General features: G+C 53.8%; 1 protein-coding gene across 3 annotated transcripts; it reads left to right on the forward strand.

Annotated features, from left to right (window-relative positions):
• Positions 1–1256: 1256 nt before the first annotated feature.
• On the forward strand, positions 1257–16982 carry ANKRD24 (ankyrin repeat domain 24). Of its 3 annotated transcripts, XM_037165336.2 has the most exons (21): positions 1257–1369; positions 2205–2291; positions 2397–2527; positions 2605–2693; positions 3650–3714; positions 4212–4269; positions 5750–5820; positions 5995–6101; positions 6275–6462; positions 6932–6960; positions 7582–7662; positions 7802–7909; positions 8652–8696; positions 8778–8876; positions 9693–9765; positions 9998–10116; positions 10288–11784; positions 13964–14131; positions 15898–16023; positions 16249–16314; positions 16423–16982. In XM_037165336.2, the coding sequence occupies exons 1-21, from the start codon at positions 1331–1333 to the stop codon at positions 16498–16500; spliced, it is 3324 nt and encodes a 1107-aa protein (XP_037021231.2). In that variant the 5' UTR covers positions 1257–1330; the 3' UTR covers positions 16501–16982. The 3 variants fall into 3 exon arrangements, with proteins under 3 accessions (XP_037021231.2, XP_053514729.1, XP_053514728.1); XM_053658754.1 differs by lacking the exon at positions 2205–2291 and having other exon boundaries at positions 16397–16982; XM_053658753.1 differs by lacking the exon at positions 2205–2291.
• Positions 16983–17185: the final 203 nt, after the last annotated feature.

Below are 17185 nucleotides of genomic sequence, written 5' to 3' on the forward strand. Positions count from 1 at the left end.
TTTACAGCCGGTGGGGTTGGCCTGGTGGATCCGGTGTCAGGGAGAGAGAGGGGCCAGATAATGCCAGAACTTGGCTTGAGCCCCTGGGGGACGCGGTGCCTGTGGCGCACTGTGGGGACCCGCCCAGGAGGACAGGCCAGGGCAGCTGGAAATCCGAGGCCTGAGCCCAGGGGTCCGTTTCGGGCTCCTCTTTGGACAAGCCCCTTGGAGTGAGAGCCCACGGCCGTGCCCCCTCCGTACAGTGGTCTCACCAAGCACTTACCATCCGGCACCCCCAGGACTCAGTGTTAGATATGCACACAGGCCCAAACACGTCTCTTTTTTTTTTAACTTTTTAAATTTCTTTTTATTGATTCTATAGAGAGGGGACGGGAGGGGGAAAGAGAGGAGAGAGAAGCAATGGCGTGAGAGACAAACCTCAACCAGTTGCCTCCTGCACACGCCCTGACTGGGGACTGAATCCATAACCCAGGCATGTGCCCTGACCAGAAATCAAACCTGCAACCTTTCAGTTTGCAGGCTCACGCCCAACCAACTGAGCCACCCTGACCAGGGCCAACCACATCTTTGTTTGATGAGTGAACTCATGTTTATGGTGCATTTACCATCTACTGGGCAATGTCCCGAGTGCTTTGCATAAAGTGCCTCATGGTCCTCCAATAACCCTCTGTGGTAGCTACTATTTATTATGAAACCCATTTCCCAGATGAGGAAAGTGAAGTCCAAAGCAGGTAAGTATCTTAGTGGAGTTACACAGGTAGTAGTACATGTGGGGGTACAGAGGGTGTGACTCTGGATTCAAATTCAGGTCTGTCAGACCGCAGAGCCCCACTGGCAGTTGAATGAATGGATGAATGAGGGTTGAATGAGTGAATGAATGGGGCAATGAGTGAATGAATGCTGGGTGAGTGAGCCAGGATGTCAGGGCGGCGGTGGGAGGCTCTGTCTGTCCAGGGCTCAGGCGGAGAGTTCACATGCCACTCCCAGCCAGCTTGAAGGAGGTGGAGACCACGCAGGCAGGCTGGTCCGTGGAGATCCAGTGGGCAGCCTGCAGGGATGAGGGAGCCAGGCCCCTTGGCAGCAGCCTCCTCTTGGAAATCAGGTCAGGTCGGGCTAGGGCGGCACCATTCCCCTGTCCCACCCCCACACTCCCATTTCTGCCCAGCCCCCTCCCGGCTCGCCCCATTACCTTGGGGGAGGGGCACTCGGGAGGGGGTCAAGCGGGTAAGGGAGTAGGGAGGGCAGCGCCGGTTTGGCACCACTATCAGGTCTGACCACCGAGCTCTGTCAGTGCCTGTCCCTCCCTCCTGCCCCTCCGGCCACCGACGCCATGAAGCAGCTGTGTCTGTGCTCCGCCAACTCCTCTGCGGTAGGGCCAGAGGAGGGGCCTGGGAGCCGGTGGGACTCGGCTCCCAACTCTCCCCCATCCCACCCCTCCCCACCCTCAGCCCCTGGAAGAAGAGCTGGGTGGGGGCAGAGGTTGGGGGGATGGATGGGGCTTTGGGGGAGACAGATGGGGACTTTGAGAACAAATGGGGACACTTAGGATAATTGAGACTGTATTTGAAGGGACACTTTGGAGAACAGTTTTGGAAGGGGTCATTGAGGGGGTAGTTTGGATGCTATTTTGGGGGATCATTTTTGGGAAAGATACTGACATTTGGAGAACAAATTCAGAGGACATTTGAGAGATTTTCAGGGAAGGACATTTTGGGGACAGATGATGAAGTCATTTGGGGGACAGTTTTAGAGAACACATCAAGAACTTGGGAAAGACATTTTGGAATGCATTTCAAGCTATGGTTTTGGGGAACAGATTTTGGAGGACATTGGGTCACGATTGTGGCATTTTAGGGGTGGTGGTAGGATCAATGGCAGAGGGTGGTTCCGAGGGACATTTAAAGGGACACTTTTAAGGTTTCCTATGGCAAGACTTATGATGGTAGTTCAGAAAGATGTGTGGGTCGGTTTGGTGAGGCGACGTTGGGCAGGTAGCTGTTCACTAAGGGACAGGTTGGGGTCTAGGTGTGGGGGACACTTTAAGGAAAGATGCTGGGAGGCTTATCTGGGATGGTTTCATGGGAGGATGCTGGCGATGGGTTTGGATGGACATTTGGGGTGATGGCGCCAGAGGACCTGGCGCACAGGCTGGGAGGACACTGAGGACCCCAGTCAGGACCACCTGACCCCCCCAACCCCCGCAGCTGCGGCTCAGCCCCGCCGACCTCGGCTCCTGCCCACCCTGTGGTCCCTGCCCCATCCCGAAGCCGGCAGCCAGAGTCAGGCGCCAGGCAAGTGCCCAGGGGTGGGCGGTGAGAGCCCAAAGCCCCTACCGGGGGTAGTGGGAAGGGGGCAGTGGCTGCCTGGCGCCACGGTCCTCTGGGTGTGCCCCACAGAGCCAGGACTGGGGCAAAAGTGATGAGAGGCTGCTGCAGGCTGTGGAGAACAATGATGCCGCGCGAGTGGCCTCCCTCATCGTCCGCAAGGGTCTGGTGCCTACGAAGCTGGACCCCGAGGGCAAGTCTGCGTGAGTGCCCACACCTGGGGGTTGTGATGGCTGAGGGTTAGTCACCCTACGGCTGACCCTTTACTTATGACTTCAAGGTTCCACCTGGCAGCTATGAGGGGTGCAGCCAGCTGTATGGAGGTGATGCTGGCACACGGCGCCAACGTCATGAGCACGGATGGGGCAGGTACTGCCCACCAGGCCCCAGGGGAGGGAGGAGGAACTCAGACCAGGTACACAGCCTGAGGGTCCAGCTGGGCCCTACTTCACGTCCTCAGTGTCTTGCTGAGAAAGAGGGGGTTCCTTTTAGTGCCCCCAGGGTGTCACAGGGTGTCAGGCTCTGGTGCCCAAGGACAGGGACCATTGCTGTCACCAAGCAAGGTGAGTCAATTTGTAGATGAGGAGTAGCTGGGACTCAGTTTGTGGTTGAGTCAGAGGAAGTAGTTGCAACAGAGGAGTATGTGAGCTTGAGAAGTATCTGGGGGCATGGGAATAAGAAGTGGAATTTGGACAGAGTAACTGAGTATGTGGAGTAGCTGGGGTTTAGAGGTAGCTGGAGCTCTGGGAGTAGCTGGAATAGGAGAATCTGGGTTTATGACTTAACGAGGCATCTGAGGGAATAACTGAGATAGATTACATGGCCATAAGAAGTATTTGGGGCTTAGGGAGTAACTAGGCATGGGGCATAGCCATGTCTGAAGCTTTAGGCAACAAATAGTGCCAAGATGTGTAGAGTAACTGCAAATTTGTCCAGTATCAAAGGCAGGGACGCAGCTGGCACATGGAATAGCAAGGGTGTGTGGATTAGGTGCGACACACAGAACAGCTGTGCACTCTGAGGGGCATGGCTAGCACTTCAGTGAGGCTGAGCGTGTAGAATAGCTGGGGATATGGGAAGCAGCTGGGGCAGTAGGGCTTGGAGGGTAGGTGGGAGTGTGTAACAGAGATGAGACTGTCTGGGACAGACTAGCTGGGGCTTGGAGAGTCTCTGACCACAGGGAGTAGCATGGTTTTGAGAAGTACCTGGGTTTGGGGACTTGCTAGACACAGGGAAACAATCATCACAAATAGTTGACACAAGCTGGGGAGCAGCCAGAGCTTCCTGAGTATTGGGAGCCCTACTAAATCCTCTCTCCTTTTCAGGTTACAATGCCCTCCACCTGGCTGCCAAGTATGGGCACCCGCAGTGCTTGAAGCAACTGCTACAGGTCATTTCCTTTCTTGTCTCAGATACTCCCTTGCCCTGACTGCTCCTGACTTAAGCACTTCCATGAAGCCCATGCACTCCCTGAATCCTAGCGATTTCTTGGCCCCTTTCACTCCTGAGCTGCTTCTTCCTGAGTGTCCAGATACTTCCTACATACAAGTTATTCCCCCAATGCCAGGTATTTCCTGAGCTCCAGTTTCTCCCAAGCCCTAGGTACTTCCTTGGCCACAGGTACTCTTAGAGTTCCCATCTACTCCCCAAACCCTCAGCTGCTTACTGAGCTCCTCCCTATCCCCTTTCTCTCATCAACTTTTATAAAAACAAAGAGTCACTCAGAGGCCCCTGCAGAGACAGGCTCCACAGAGCAGGTGAGTGGGAGAGGAGGAAGGGGTAGGGCAAGAAGCCTGAATACAGCAGAGCCAAGGAGGGGCAGTTCCCACAGAAACCAGCAATGAAGAGGAACAGCTCCTCAAATGACCTGGCCCAACCTCTCCCCAGGCATCTTGCGTGGTGGATATTGTGGATAGCAGTGGGTGGACAGCTCTGCATCATGCAGGTGGGTACACCCAGCCTTGCCCTGCCCTCCAGGGCCCAGAGGGTGCTGGGCTTGGGGCTTATTCTACCCAGGGCTCTGGGGACCTGCCTTCCTTCTCTTTCCTCCTTGCTGAGCACCTACTGTGTGTCAGGAGCTGGGCCTCAGTGACCCTTTGAGCCACAGGTCAATGATCCCCTTGGACAGACAAGGTAATTGAGGTTCACCCACAAAAAAGTAGGGAGGACCTAGGCGGTCTGATCCCAAAGCCCAGCCTACTGTATGCCAGGCTGGGGGGAGGGTGGTGGGGGTGGGGGGGTGACCAGAGTGTAATTTCCTTGGAGGAACTCCTCGGGAATCTCCGGAAGGCCAGAGGTCCAGGTAGCCTTTACACTCATCCAATTCAAACTCTGTCCCTGAGGAAGGGGAAGGGACCTACCTCCTTGAGCCAGAACTCAGCCCTACCTCTGTGCACCATGCCCATGACATTCTGGAATGACTTTAACTGATGACTCTAGAGGACTGTGTTCGTCCTCTTGGGGACAGAGAATCCGTTTGGGCCCACTTCAGAATTTTATTCCCTGCGGTTGTAGTATGCTGCCTCCTAGTGGTAGCAGTGCCTTAGGTCACGCTGTGGAAGCTCATTGGCTTTTTTTTTTTTTTAAGATTTTTATTTATTTATTTATCTTTAGAGGGGAAGGGAAGGAGAGAAGGAGAGAAACATCAATGTACGGTTGCCTTTCGTGGGTCCCCTGCTGGGAACTGGCCTGCAGGGAACCAGCCTGCAACCCCGGCATGTGCCCTGACCGGGAATCAAACCACAACTGTCTGGTTCGTAGGCCCGCGCTCAATCCACTGAGCTATACCAGCCAGGGTCATTGGCTTTTTTCATCCAGTAAATACTTCTCAAGAACCTGCTACTACCAGGTTTTGTTCTAAGCATTAGAATTATAGCAGCAAACACAATCCTGTAGTCCCTTGGGCACACAGCAGACATCACAATTTGTTGACTCGTCCAGCAACACCTCCCAGCAGAAAGCCCTTCCACCTCTTTTTGAGGCTCTGGGCATCCATACCATCTCCCATATTAACCTCACCCAGCTTCCAGCTCAGAACCCTTATCCTTACAGTAACCAATACCCTCCCTCTTTAACTTTCAAAACGGAAGTCAGATCAAACCTCGAGAAGCCTGTCCAACTTCAGCTGAGGTCTGATCTCTCTCGTAAACACTAATGCTCTCTGTGTGAGGGTTTTGTGCATAGTAGGTACAGGGTAAGTGCTAGGTGAATCAAGGAGGGGGCATACACGAAAATCAGCCTGAAGTTCTACCCTGAGAGAAGCACAGTAGAATGGTGAAAGCGCTTGGGACCAGGAGTCAGCAGCCCTGGGTCCTGATCGTGGTGGCTCTGCCTCTGACCCCTCTGGGTGACCATGGACCTGATTGGGCCTCAGTTTCCTTGCCTGTAAAGGAAGATATATATATCTTCCTTTTGCCTTTTTCCAGCGGCTGGTGGCTGCATCTCTTCCTCAGAAATGCTCTGCTCCTTCAAGGCACATCTGAATCCCCGAGACCGGGTGAGCCTCTGGGATCTTCTGGGGAAAGATGCTGTGCTTGACAGATACTGCCACACGTGGCAGTATCCCAGGCGCCCTTTGAAAAGCATGGGAGTTTCAGGTGACAGTTGTATAGGCTTCCCGGCCTCCCAGGGCCGGTCTCTGATGTTTCATTCCTCACCCTACTCCCGCCAGTTGGGTACAACGCCCCTCCTCATAGCAGCTCAGATGTGTCACACAGATCTGTGCCGCCTGCTCCTGCAGCACGGGGCTGCCGTGAATGACCAGGACCTGCAGGGCAGGTGAGCGCCTCTCCTGGCTATTTCCTTGTGTGCCTGTGTGACACTGTGAAGCCTCTTAGCCCCTCTGGTCGGGGGACCTAGTTGACCTCCTTCCTCAACCCAGGCTGGGTGTTGAGGAAGGTGTAGGGGTTTGAGGCTGTCCTTACCCTCTCAGTAGCCCCCTCTCCTGGTAGGACGGCCCTCATGCTGGCCTGTGAGGGGGCCAGCCCTGAAACAGTGGAGGTGCTGCTGCAGGGAGGGGCTCAGCCGGGCATCACGGACACACTGGGCCAGGACGCTACTCACTACGGCACCCTGGCAGGGGACAAACTTATTCTGCACCTCCTGCAGGAAGCGGCCCAGCGCCCCTCACCACCCAGCGGTATGCAAACCCCACCTCTAAGCAATTTCAGGCACCCTCCTTCTAGGCAGTTTCTTGCTACCCCTTTCCCTACTGTGGATAGTTTCAAGGTATCCCTATATGCTACATTATAGGAGGTTTTATGGCTCCCTGATCCTACTCTAGACAGTTTCGAGGAGCACCAGAGCTTTTAGAATAGTCTAGGGGTCCACTCTACTTTCCTGCGTCATCTTTGTCTTTTCTGAGAATTGGCATCCCACTTGCCCCATTTGGAGCTGCCACTGTCCTGTCTTTTTGAGAGTTTCAAGGCTCCTCCTATCAGTATTATGCCAAAGTAGTTGATTCCCAGCTTAACAGTTCTGATTCTTGGGATATCAGGAGCCACCCCCATAAAGTCCCCTGAGTTCACTGATGCCCTTCCTAGGGTGGGGAGTGGAGTCCCTAGAACACAGTGCCTGACCCTGCTTTTCTTTCTTCCCTTCTCTCCTAGAGGATGACTCAGGCGAGGCCTCATCTCAGGTATGGACCTCTAAGCAGTGGATGAGCCCCCTCCCTATGCACACACTACCTTCCCCTTGCCCCAAGTTCTGTGGGATGAGAAGGAAGAGATGGACCCCTGCCTCAGGGTTAGGACTTGAAAGGACATCTTTGGGAAGAATGCTACCTTTGGGGTACTTTGCCACCAAGTGGCAGCGTTACCCACAGCATTAACTCCTAGAACTGGTGAGAGCATGGGAAGGATGGGGTCAGATCATGGGACAGGGTCGGGGGTGAGGGGCACTGAGATTCCTGCGGGATGATGTAGTTAGGTGAGGAGGCAGGTCTGGCCTCTTTCCCACGCCCAGCGTTCAGCACCTTAGTTCCAGGGGGAAAGGACACTTGGAGACAGTCTGGCCTCTCTGGGGAAAGTCCCAAAGCCTGAAGAAGATGAGAAAGTAAAGCATAAGACCTGGAGTTCTCAGAGAACGTGGTCTTATTCCCCTTTACCCTGGAATAAGTGAGGCCCAGCAGGAGCAGGGACTTGCTCAGGATCACGCAGGCAGGGAGGCCAGAGCTGGGGCTTGGAACACATAGTGGGCCGACTGAGCCAGGTGGGAGGCTGGCATGTTTCCCGTGTGTTCCTCCGCTCCCTCCCACCAGAACTCCGTGTCCAGCCACGAGAAGCGAGGGGCTCCCAAGAAGCGGAAGGCGCCTCAGCCTCCTGCCAGCATCCCTGTGCCGGTGAGAGATGCCTTGGCAATGGAGGAGAGTGAGGGTCTTCAGGGGTAGGAATGGGGGGAGGAAGCTCCTGCTCAGGTACGTGGTGGGACAGCCCTTGAGCCTCATGTGAAAGTGGTGGGTGCTGGGGTTGGGAGAGCAGGATGATCGCGAGGCCTACGAGGAGATCGTGAGGCTGCGGCAGGAGAGGGGCCGCCTGCTTCAGAAGATCCGGGGCCTGGAGCAGCACCAGGAACGGAGGAAGCAGGAGGTGAGGAGCAGCAGGGACGCAGGGGTGGCCCTCAGACTGGGGTGGGGTGAATTCTGGGGAGAAGACTGCTTCTACCTGCCCACTGTCACCTCTCTCTCTTCCCCTCACTTGCTCTGCTTTAGCCTCATAGGCCTCCTCACTGTTCCTCCAACACACCAGGCATGATCCTGCCTCAGGGCCTTTGCATGTGCTGTGCCCTTTGCCTGGACCACTCTTCTCTCAGATCTCTCCATGGCTCCCTTGCTTACCTCCTTCAGGTCTTTGCTCGAAGACCCCCTGTCAAATACACTTTTCCTGCCCATCGTATTTAAAATATGAAAAGTTTGCAACACTCTTTTTCATTCACTTCCCAGTCCCCTTTATTTTTATGTAAAGCACTTACTGCTGTTGGGCATACTATATATTTTATTCTTGTTCACCCATTTGATTGTAAGCCCACGAGGGAAGGCATAGTTAATGGTGCCTGGCTCACAGTAGATGCTTGATAAATATTTATAGGATGGACAAATATTTGAGTGAGTGACTGACTGAATGAATGAATGAATTAGTGGTCAAAAATGGGGTCTGGCACAAAGCAGGCACTCAATAAGCACTTAGTAATGAATGGGCAGGCAGAGCAGTGCTGGGTGTGCAGTAGGGGCACAGTGGGTGTCTGTGGTTGGGAGGGAGGGCTGCTAAGCAGGAAGTGGGCCAGGGAGGCCCCCAGCCCAGATCCAAGTCCTGTCCCTGCTTCTTTCATAAGCTGCCAGAGGCGGAGGCCAGCTCCCTTCACAGCCTGGAGAGACAGGTAGGCGGAAGGTCAGGGGAGAGCCCTCCCAGCTGTCCCATGTTTCTTCCTGGAGGCTGAGCCTCCGCCACCCTCCTCCAGGTGCAAGAGCTACAGCAGCTGCTGGCAGAGAAGCAAGAGGAGAAGGAGAGTTTGGGAAGGGAGGTGGAAAGTTTGCAGAGTCGGCTGTCCCTGCTGGAGGTGGGCTGGGTAGACAGTGGGGGTGGGGCCCTCAGGGGAGGGGCCTCTCAAATCAGTTACATGACAGCCACACTAATATGCATACAGTCTCGCACGCAACAAACACAAATACAATCACACACAGATAATACACACATAATGGACATTTACCAACATATACAATCCCACACACTCACATACACACAGAGATGGATGGCCATGCTCCCAGCATGTAGTGTTACACATACAACAGGCAAATGGACAACAAACAGCCCATAAAAGCACAATCACACTCCTTACAAATACATGCACACAACAAACACTTCTCATTCAATCACATACAGACGGTACACCCACAAATACACATACATACAGTTCACAAAGTACGTAAGTACACAGACATATTCATACACACGCAAAACGCAACCCCACACACAACAGACTGAAACACAAGTCGGTGTTTTAGTTCAGAATCACACACCATCACAGGAACTCGCACAGGAGCACGCATGCGCGGCACACACGTGCTCACTGCAGGCTGCAGCCTCACACGGCGCAGACGCGCCCTCGTGAGGTGTGCCCCGCCGCCCCTCCCGCAGTCCCACGTGTCCAGGCTGCGTGTACGGCCCCAGGCGTCGGGGTTGTAGTCACACACTCAGTCAGTGATGGGGCCGTTTGCTAGTCTTTCTGGTAGCCTGGCATATCCCAGGCACACAGTAGGCACTCAGTGAATATTTGTGAGTCAGACAGACCCATGAACCGCTGTCCACTCTAGATTCCTGGGGGGACGAGGTTGGGAGGGGGGCTGGACTCAAGCCAGACATTGCCCCCCACCAGAATGAGCGGGAGAACACCAGCTATGATGTGGCCACCCTGCAGGATGAGGAGGGTGAGCTGTCCGACTTGCCAGGTGAGCCCCTACCTTGTCCTCCCCCCATGCACTCCCACCCACCTGGTCCCTGGGGTCCCAGGGGATGGAGTTTTTACCCACAGGCATGGGGAGAGTTTGAAGCTGAAAGGAAGGTTGGCCCTCACTTGTTGTTTATTTCACATGCCCCGGGGGCCCCAAAGCGCTGCTCCAGACCCCAGCTTCCATTCCCCGTGGCTTGGGACCCCAGGGTCTGACTCCGTGCCCCTGCCAGGGGCCCAGACGCTGCTCTCCAAGCAGCTAAGCGCGTCAGCCCAGGAGCTCTTGGCCTCGCTGCAGGAACAGGTGGATGCCCTCACCAGACAGAACCAGGAGCTTATGGAGAAGGTTCAGGTGGGGAAACTGAGGCCTGGGGTAGTGGGCTGGAGACAGATGTGAGGGATTGTCCCCCAGGGTTTTGGGGTGGACACGTGGCTGAGCCTGTGGGTGGGGAAGGTGGCAAGACTGCCCTGTGCCTCTACAGCCACTTCAGTTCCCTGTGGCTCCCACCCCGCCCCCACCCAGATCCTGGAGAGCTTTGAGAAGGATGAAATGGAGGCAAATGGTTCAGCCGAGGTCGTCCCCCTGGCCCTCTATGACTCCCTGCGGGCTGAGTTTGACCAGCTGCGCAGGCAGCACGCCAAGGCTGTGCGGGAATTGGAGCAGCGGGAAGTACAAGGGACCCCTAGAGAAGAGAAGGTGGCCCCTGGGGAGTGCAAGGGCACAGGAGCCAAGACCACCCGAAATGGGCCAACAGAAATGGAGCTTGATGGCTCTGTGGCTCCAGAAAACAAAGTTAATGGATCTGAGACCACAGATGAGGAGGCTGCAGGAGTTGAAACCACAGGAGCCAGGACTTTGGAAGCAGCATCTATAGGGACTGAGGCCATGGAAACAAAACCTATGGACACTCAGGCCGTGGAAACAGAGGGTGCAGGAGCCACAGCCCTGGGTACCGAGGCCACAGGGGCTGAGGTCACAGAAATGAAAGATCTAGAAGGAGGAAACCTGGAAACACAGGCCACGGGAGCAGAGGCCACAAATAGGAAAGCAGAGGAACCAGAAATCAAGGCCAATGGAGAGGGCGCTGTGGACGGACAGCTCACAGGCGCAGAGACCGTGGACATGGAGGCCACCACTCCTAGGGTCCCCACGGGCCCCGTTCTACACCCTGGTGCCGCCGAGGCCTCCGAAAAGCTACAAACTGAGCTGGAGATGAGGATTCGTGGCTTGGAGGAGGCCCTCTGGCAGCGGGAAAGGGAGGCGGCCAACGAGCTGGAGGCAGCCCGTGGCAAGTGGGAGGCTACGGAGGCTGAGCGGGTATGTGAGGCTGAGGGTGGTGGGGCTGGCGGTGGAGGCAGCAGTGACACGGTCCAACTTAGGGCAGCCCTGGAGCAGGCCCGGGAGGATCTCCGGGACCGGGACTCCCGTCTTCGGGAGCTAGAGGCCACCTCGGCCTGGCTGGATGAGGCCCGGGCTGGCAGGCTGCTTGCTGAGGAGGAGGCTCGGGGCCTGCGGGCAGAGCTGGCCCAGCGGGAGGAGGTGCGACTGGAGCAAATCCGGGAGCTGGAAGTGCTGCAGAAGCAGCTGACCACCGCCAAGGCCGCTGAGGAACAGCAGCGGGCAGCAGCTGCCGAGTTGGGCCAGGCTCGGGATGCAGCCGAGGCCCAGGCTGCTGCGCTGGCCGCTGCTTGTGAGGAGGCTCGGCAAGGCCTGGCGGAGCTGCGAGAGGCCTCAGAGGTGCTCCGCCAGTCCGCTGTGCCAGCCTCGGAGCATCACCGGCTGCAGGAGGAGGCCCTGGAGCTGAGGGGCCGGGCGGCCAGCCTGGAGCAGGAGGTGGTGGCCACGGGCAAGGAGGCTGCCCGGCTGCGGGCAGAGCTGGAACGGGAACGTGTGGGCAGCGTGGCCCGCTTGGAGCATGAGCGCATAGTGGGTACACTGCAGGCCGAAGTGACCCGGCTGGAGGGGCAGCTAGAGGAGCTAGGACGCCGACACGAGAAGACCAGTGCTGAGGTCTTCCAGGTGAGCTTGGCTGGGCCCCCCACCGGGCACACCCTGCAGCCACTGGGTCATCTGTTTCGACCCTACAGCCAAGAGGTGTCCCAATTCCATAGATTTCAGTGCTGCAGACCCTTCACCCTGCCAGTGGTTCCAGGTTCTTTTTGACCCTGCAGCCATTTTGACCTCCTGAAGGTTTCCACTTGCATTTTCTTCTTTTTTTCCTTTCCTTTTCTTTTATTTTATTTTGTTTGTGTTTTCTTCTTTAAAACTTTTTGGCCATTTTGACCTCATCATTTTTTCCTAATGGTTAGCACTTTTTGGAATACATTTATAAAATGTATTTGTACCCCAAAGTCATGGAGGAATTCTCATAGGTTTTCTTTTTTTATTTTTTTTGAAGATTTTATTTATTAACTTTTAGAGAGGGTAGGGAGGAAGAAAAAGAGGGAAAGAATCATCGATGTGCAAGAGAAGCATTTATTGGTTGCCTCTTGCATGCCCCTGACGGGGACGTGGCCCACAACCCAGGCCTGTGACATGGGTTAGTACAATTATATAGGCTTCAGGTGTACAAGTGTGTAATTGTATTGTGTGTTCATCTCCCCAAGTTCACTTTTAAAAAATTTTGCAAAAATTTGATTTATCTATTTAGAGAGAGGGGAAGGGAGGGATGAAGAGAGAGAGAGACATCAGTGCGTGTGACAAACAGATCGAATGCTTCTCACACACGCCCCAACCAGGGACCGGAACCCGCAGCCCTGCATGTGCCCTGACCGGAGCTGAACCAGTGACCTTTCACTTGGCTCCATCAGCTGAGCTGTGCCAGTCAGAACCCCAAGTTCTTTTTTTTGCAAGCAATGAATTAGGGGTTTTCCCCTGATGTTTTTACCAAGTGTCCATTTTCTCTGCTGGTCAAAATGATTCTACATTTTTTTTTCCCAGCTGCCTCTTTTGAGATTGTCACTTTAGCTTCTGATTATGTTGATGCTCCAGCCCGTTCTGGAAGAGAACATCATGCACAGGGGTCTTTGATCTCATTTTGAACCCAGTAGATTTTGATGCTGACTTTTTTTTTAAACCCAGGGAATATTTATTTAGTCCTTGAGAGTGGACCTTTTGACTCCACCTTTTTTCTTAAATTAAAAAACAAAACAAAACTGGGAACTGTTTTAGCAAGTATGTAAATAAGAAGCTATATTCATCACTTGCCAGGAAAGCAAATTCCTCTCTGAGCTTGTTTACTCACCCATGTAATGGGGACTGTAATAGTTTCTAATCCTTATGTAGAAATAAGTGGTTTAATTTATGTTAGCTACTTAGGACAGTGATGATACAGGCAATCTATAAATGACAACTAGAATGGGTATTTTTCCAAGAACACCCCCTTTTAAACGGGCTGGGCCCTTGATCCCAACCCAGCCTAAGTATAGCCATCTGCATGGATGTCCTCAGTTTTCGCCTTGCTCACGATCACTTGTTTTTCAGGTAGACTTTACAAGTCTGGTTTGATGTATCAGTCAGTTTAGGATGTATTTAAGTTGTTCATGTATGACCAATCTATACTCATTGTAACATCTAATTATTGTCTACTTTTTTCTGGAGCTGCTATTTCTATAAAGGCAGGTGTTACCTGCCTGCCCAGGGTCAATTCTTGCAAATCTAACATCGCTCTCTGATCTTGACATTTTTGTAAAAATGCAGTCACCAACTTTTGGCCATCTGTTTGCTTTTCATCCAAATTCTGTTTTTCATTCATTTTTTAAGAAGTCTACCTTCAACCACTGGCAGAGGAAAGAACATTAGTGGTAATAATAATAATAATAATAATATCAGCAACTCAACTAGAGCGGTTACTGTGTGCCAGGCACTGTTACAAGCATATCCATGTATTTGCTCATTTTATCCTCATAACCACCCTGTGAAATAAGGGGCTATAATTATCCTCATTTTATAGTCCTCTGTGTCTCTGAGACACAGAGAGTTTAAGTCTGTGGCAACACAGCTAGCAGATCAGAGGTGTTTGGCAGGGTGAAAATGTTCATAGTACCCTGGGGAATTGAGAACTTCCTGAGTCAAACTCCTTAAGGTCAAAATGGGCTTAAATGTCCTCAGGTCAAAATAGAGGGTCAGAGGACCTGTAGGGTCCAGACGTCTTTGGGGTCCAAGTGTTTTCAGGGTCACACATTGGCTTGGGCCACAGGTGCAGCGCGAGGCACTATTCATGAAGAGTGAACGGCATGCGGCCGAGGCCCAGCTAGCTACGGCAGAGCAGCAGCTACGGGGACTGCGCACCGAGGCTGAGAAAGCGCGCCAGGCCCAGAGCCGTGCCCAGGAGGCCTTGGACAGGGCCAAAGAGAAGGACAAGAAGGTGGGTCCCCTTTTCCTATACTTGGTCAGGGCCCCCACTCAACAGAGGTTGGCAGGAATCCAAGAAATGTCCCAGCTAAAAGGGTTCTGGGAAATGAGCCCATTTTCCAGGTAGGAGTCTGAGGCAAGGAAAAGGATGGGGTCAACTCAGACATACAGACAGGCCACTGTTCCGACTACTAATTACTGCCACAGTAACGTTTACTGAGCGCTTATTGCATGCCGGGCCCTGTGCTGCACGTTTGACATGGATAATGCATCTAATCCTCATATTAAGTTCCAATTAAATTGGCGCTTGTATTATCCCCATTTGAGGAAACTGAGGCACAGAGAGAGGAAGCCTCTTGCCCGAGGTTACGTAGCTGTGCAGTGGTTCCTCCAGGGTTCAAACCCAAGTTCCCAAGTTCTTTTCTTTTTTTTTTTTTAAGATTTTATTTATTTATTTCTAGAGAGAGGGGAAAGGAGGGAGAAGGAGAGGGAGAGAAACATCAGTATGTGAGAGATACATTGATCGGTTGTCTCTCACACACCTCTAACCAGGGACCTGGCCTTCAAACCAGGCATGTGCCGTGACTGAAAATCGAACTGGTGACCTTTTAGTTTGCAGGCTGGCACTCAGTCCACTGAGCCACACCAGCCAGAGCCCAAGTTCTTTTCTTAAATAGTAAGCATAATGATAACAGAGGCCTCTGGTTATTGACTCAGCCATTTTTTCACATACCATCATTTTTAATCTCACAACCCAAACAGCAGAAAGCATTTTTATCTACACCTTCCAGATGAGCAAAATGAGGCTCTGAGAGGCAAAGCGAACAGATCAAAGTCCCACAGCATGTCCCGGACAGTGAATGTGACCCTGAGAGCCCCAGGCACTTCAGTGCAAAGAGTCACCCAGACACAACTTGCTCTGTGACGTTGGATAAGTCACTCGACCTCTCTGAGTGCCCATTTCTACCTCTGTAAAATGAAGATAAAATGACAGTAGGGGTTATGCTTTACTTGCAGCAGGTTTCCTCGTTCTTAGCACTAGTGACATTCAGGGGCAGTGCTCTCTGTGGGGGTGTCCTGGGCGCTTTGGGGTGTTGAGCAGCATCCCTGACCCCCCCCCCCACTTGATTCCAGGAGCAGCCCCGGACATTGCCAAGTGTCCTCTGGGGGCAGAATGGCCTGTGACTGAGAACCTCTGATCTACAGAAATAATAATAAAGCTCAGCACTGACTGAGTGCTAAGCAGTTTAAACTTAATCACCAGTCAGAATCAGTTAACTTGTGAGAACCATGGTTATTCTTACCTCACAGATGAGGAAACCTAGAGAGGGACCCAAACCCCTGCTTTCTGACACAGCTCCCCCAGGCTGACTGCCCCCCAGTTCCATCAGTCTTCCCTTTGCAGAGACTCCGAGAGGGGGTGTGGCAGGGTCAGCCTTCACCGTGAAGGGCCCCATAGGCGGCGTTTTTGGCTCAGGTCTGCCATTGCAGCAGGAGCCACAGGTGATGTGAACACGAATGGGCGTGGCCACCCACCAACAAAATTTTATGTATGCACATGGAAATGTGAATTCGATATAATGTTCATGATCCACAAAATAACATTTGTCCTTTTGACTTTTAATCCTCTGACCATTATTAGCCCACGGGCCAGAGTTTGCTAGCCACTAGGATGTGACCTTCCCTTGCAAGCCCCTTCCCATCTTCCTTACCGCTGCTATTCCAGCCCTGGCCTCAGGGTGGCCAGGCGACAGCTGACACCTCCCATTCCCGCCCCAGATCACAGAGCTCTCCAAGGAGGTCTTCAGTCTTAAAGAAGCGCTGAAGGGCCAGCCAGCAGCCCCAGGCAGCCCCGAGGTGGAGGCCCTCCGTGGGCAGGTGAAGGCTCTCCAGGGGCAGCTGGAGGTGAGAGCTGCCCTGGGCACACACGGGGAGCCGGGAGAGGGCTGGGGTGGGGCACGGGGCCCTGGGGCCAACGTGCCAGGTGTGGGAGGAAAATGTTGCAATATTTTGTCAACCGGCACTGCCACACTGGTCCATGCCATCAAAATAGGGGCTCAGGGTGCAAAGGGGATCATTTGGTGTCTTGGGGGTGTTTTGCTTCTCTGAGTGCCCCTCCACCATATACAGGAAGCTGCCAGGGACCACAGCGCGGTGGTGGCCTTGTATAGGAGCCACCTCCTGTACGCCATTCAGGTGAGTCAGCCCTGGCTCTGGCTGTACCACTGGCTGCTCTTGGGCCTCTGTTTCCCCATCTGTACAGTGGTGGGGCACCCAGGTCTCCCTCTGCTCCCCCCACCCCAGGGCCAGATGGACGAAGATGTGCAACGGATTCTGAGCCAGATCCTACAGATGCAGAGGCTCCAGGCTCAGGGGCGCTAAGCCTCGGAACACTGACCCCTGCCGCCAGGCTCTGCATGGGGCACACTGGGGCTCAGGCACTGATCTTCTGAACTCGGAGATGCGATCCGTCCGCCTGGCCCTCCCGACTGTCCCTGGCTGGCTGTTTATCACTCAGGCCCTAACCATGCCCACCCCTCGTCAGAGAATCTGTGAGTCCCCTCACTCCTGTCACCAGATGCCACCCCAGGAATAAAACTCATGGAGCAGAGAAAAGTGTGTGGCCTGATTGCTGGGCTCCCACTGCAAGGAGGGGAGGGAGTGGCTCAGAGTAGATCTTAAAGATCAGGGCAAGGAGAATGAGCACAGCCCTCCCACACCAAAATCTCGGTCCCCAAGATGAACACGGTGCTGATGCAACATTTGAAAAAGGCACAATGGCTGCTAAAAAGTTCACAATGAACAAAACATCCATGTGTTAAGTGAAGGAGCCAAGCCTGCGCTTACCTCACTTTCCTTACCCTAAACTGGGCCCCTGGGAGGGAGAGTCCCACCCTCAACCTCCGGGTCCCTGGGCAACTTCCCTGAAATCCCCAGGGGGTTCTCAGCTCTTTCCAGCTAAGGGAGTGGGGATGACCATGGCTGTGAATGCCCCCACTATCCAGCCTGGTCCTGGGCATCCCCACTGCTAGGAGAATGTCCTTGGTGGGGTGGGGGCTGCCTCCCC

The sequence above is a fragment of the Artibeus jamaicensis genome, unplaced genomic scaffold, assembly GCF_021234435.1.
Source record: "Artibeus jamaicensis isolate MK-2021 breed Jamaican fruit bat unplaced genomic scaffold, CSHL_Jam_final scaffold_537, whole genome shotgun sequence".
Classification (NCBI taxonomy): domain Eukaryota; kingdom Metazoa; phylum Chordata; class Mammalia; order Chiroptera; family Phyllostomidae; genus Artibeus; species Artibeus jamaicensis.

Bases quoted from the DNA above. Each gene is read 5' to 3' on its own strand.
- ANKRD24 (XM_037165336.2), top strand. From the start codon at position 1,331: ATGAAGCAGCTGTGTCTGTGCTCCGCCAACTCCTCTGCG. The intron at 2,292-2,396 runs GCAAGTGCCCAG...TGTGCCCCACAG, and splicing joins CAGCCAGAGTCAGGCGCCAG to AGCCAGGACTGGGGCAAAAG. The intron at 7,910-8,651 runs GTGAGGAGCAGC...TTCTTTCATAAG, and splicing joins AGGAACGGAGGAAGCAGGAG to CTGCCAGAGGCGGAGGCCAG.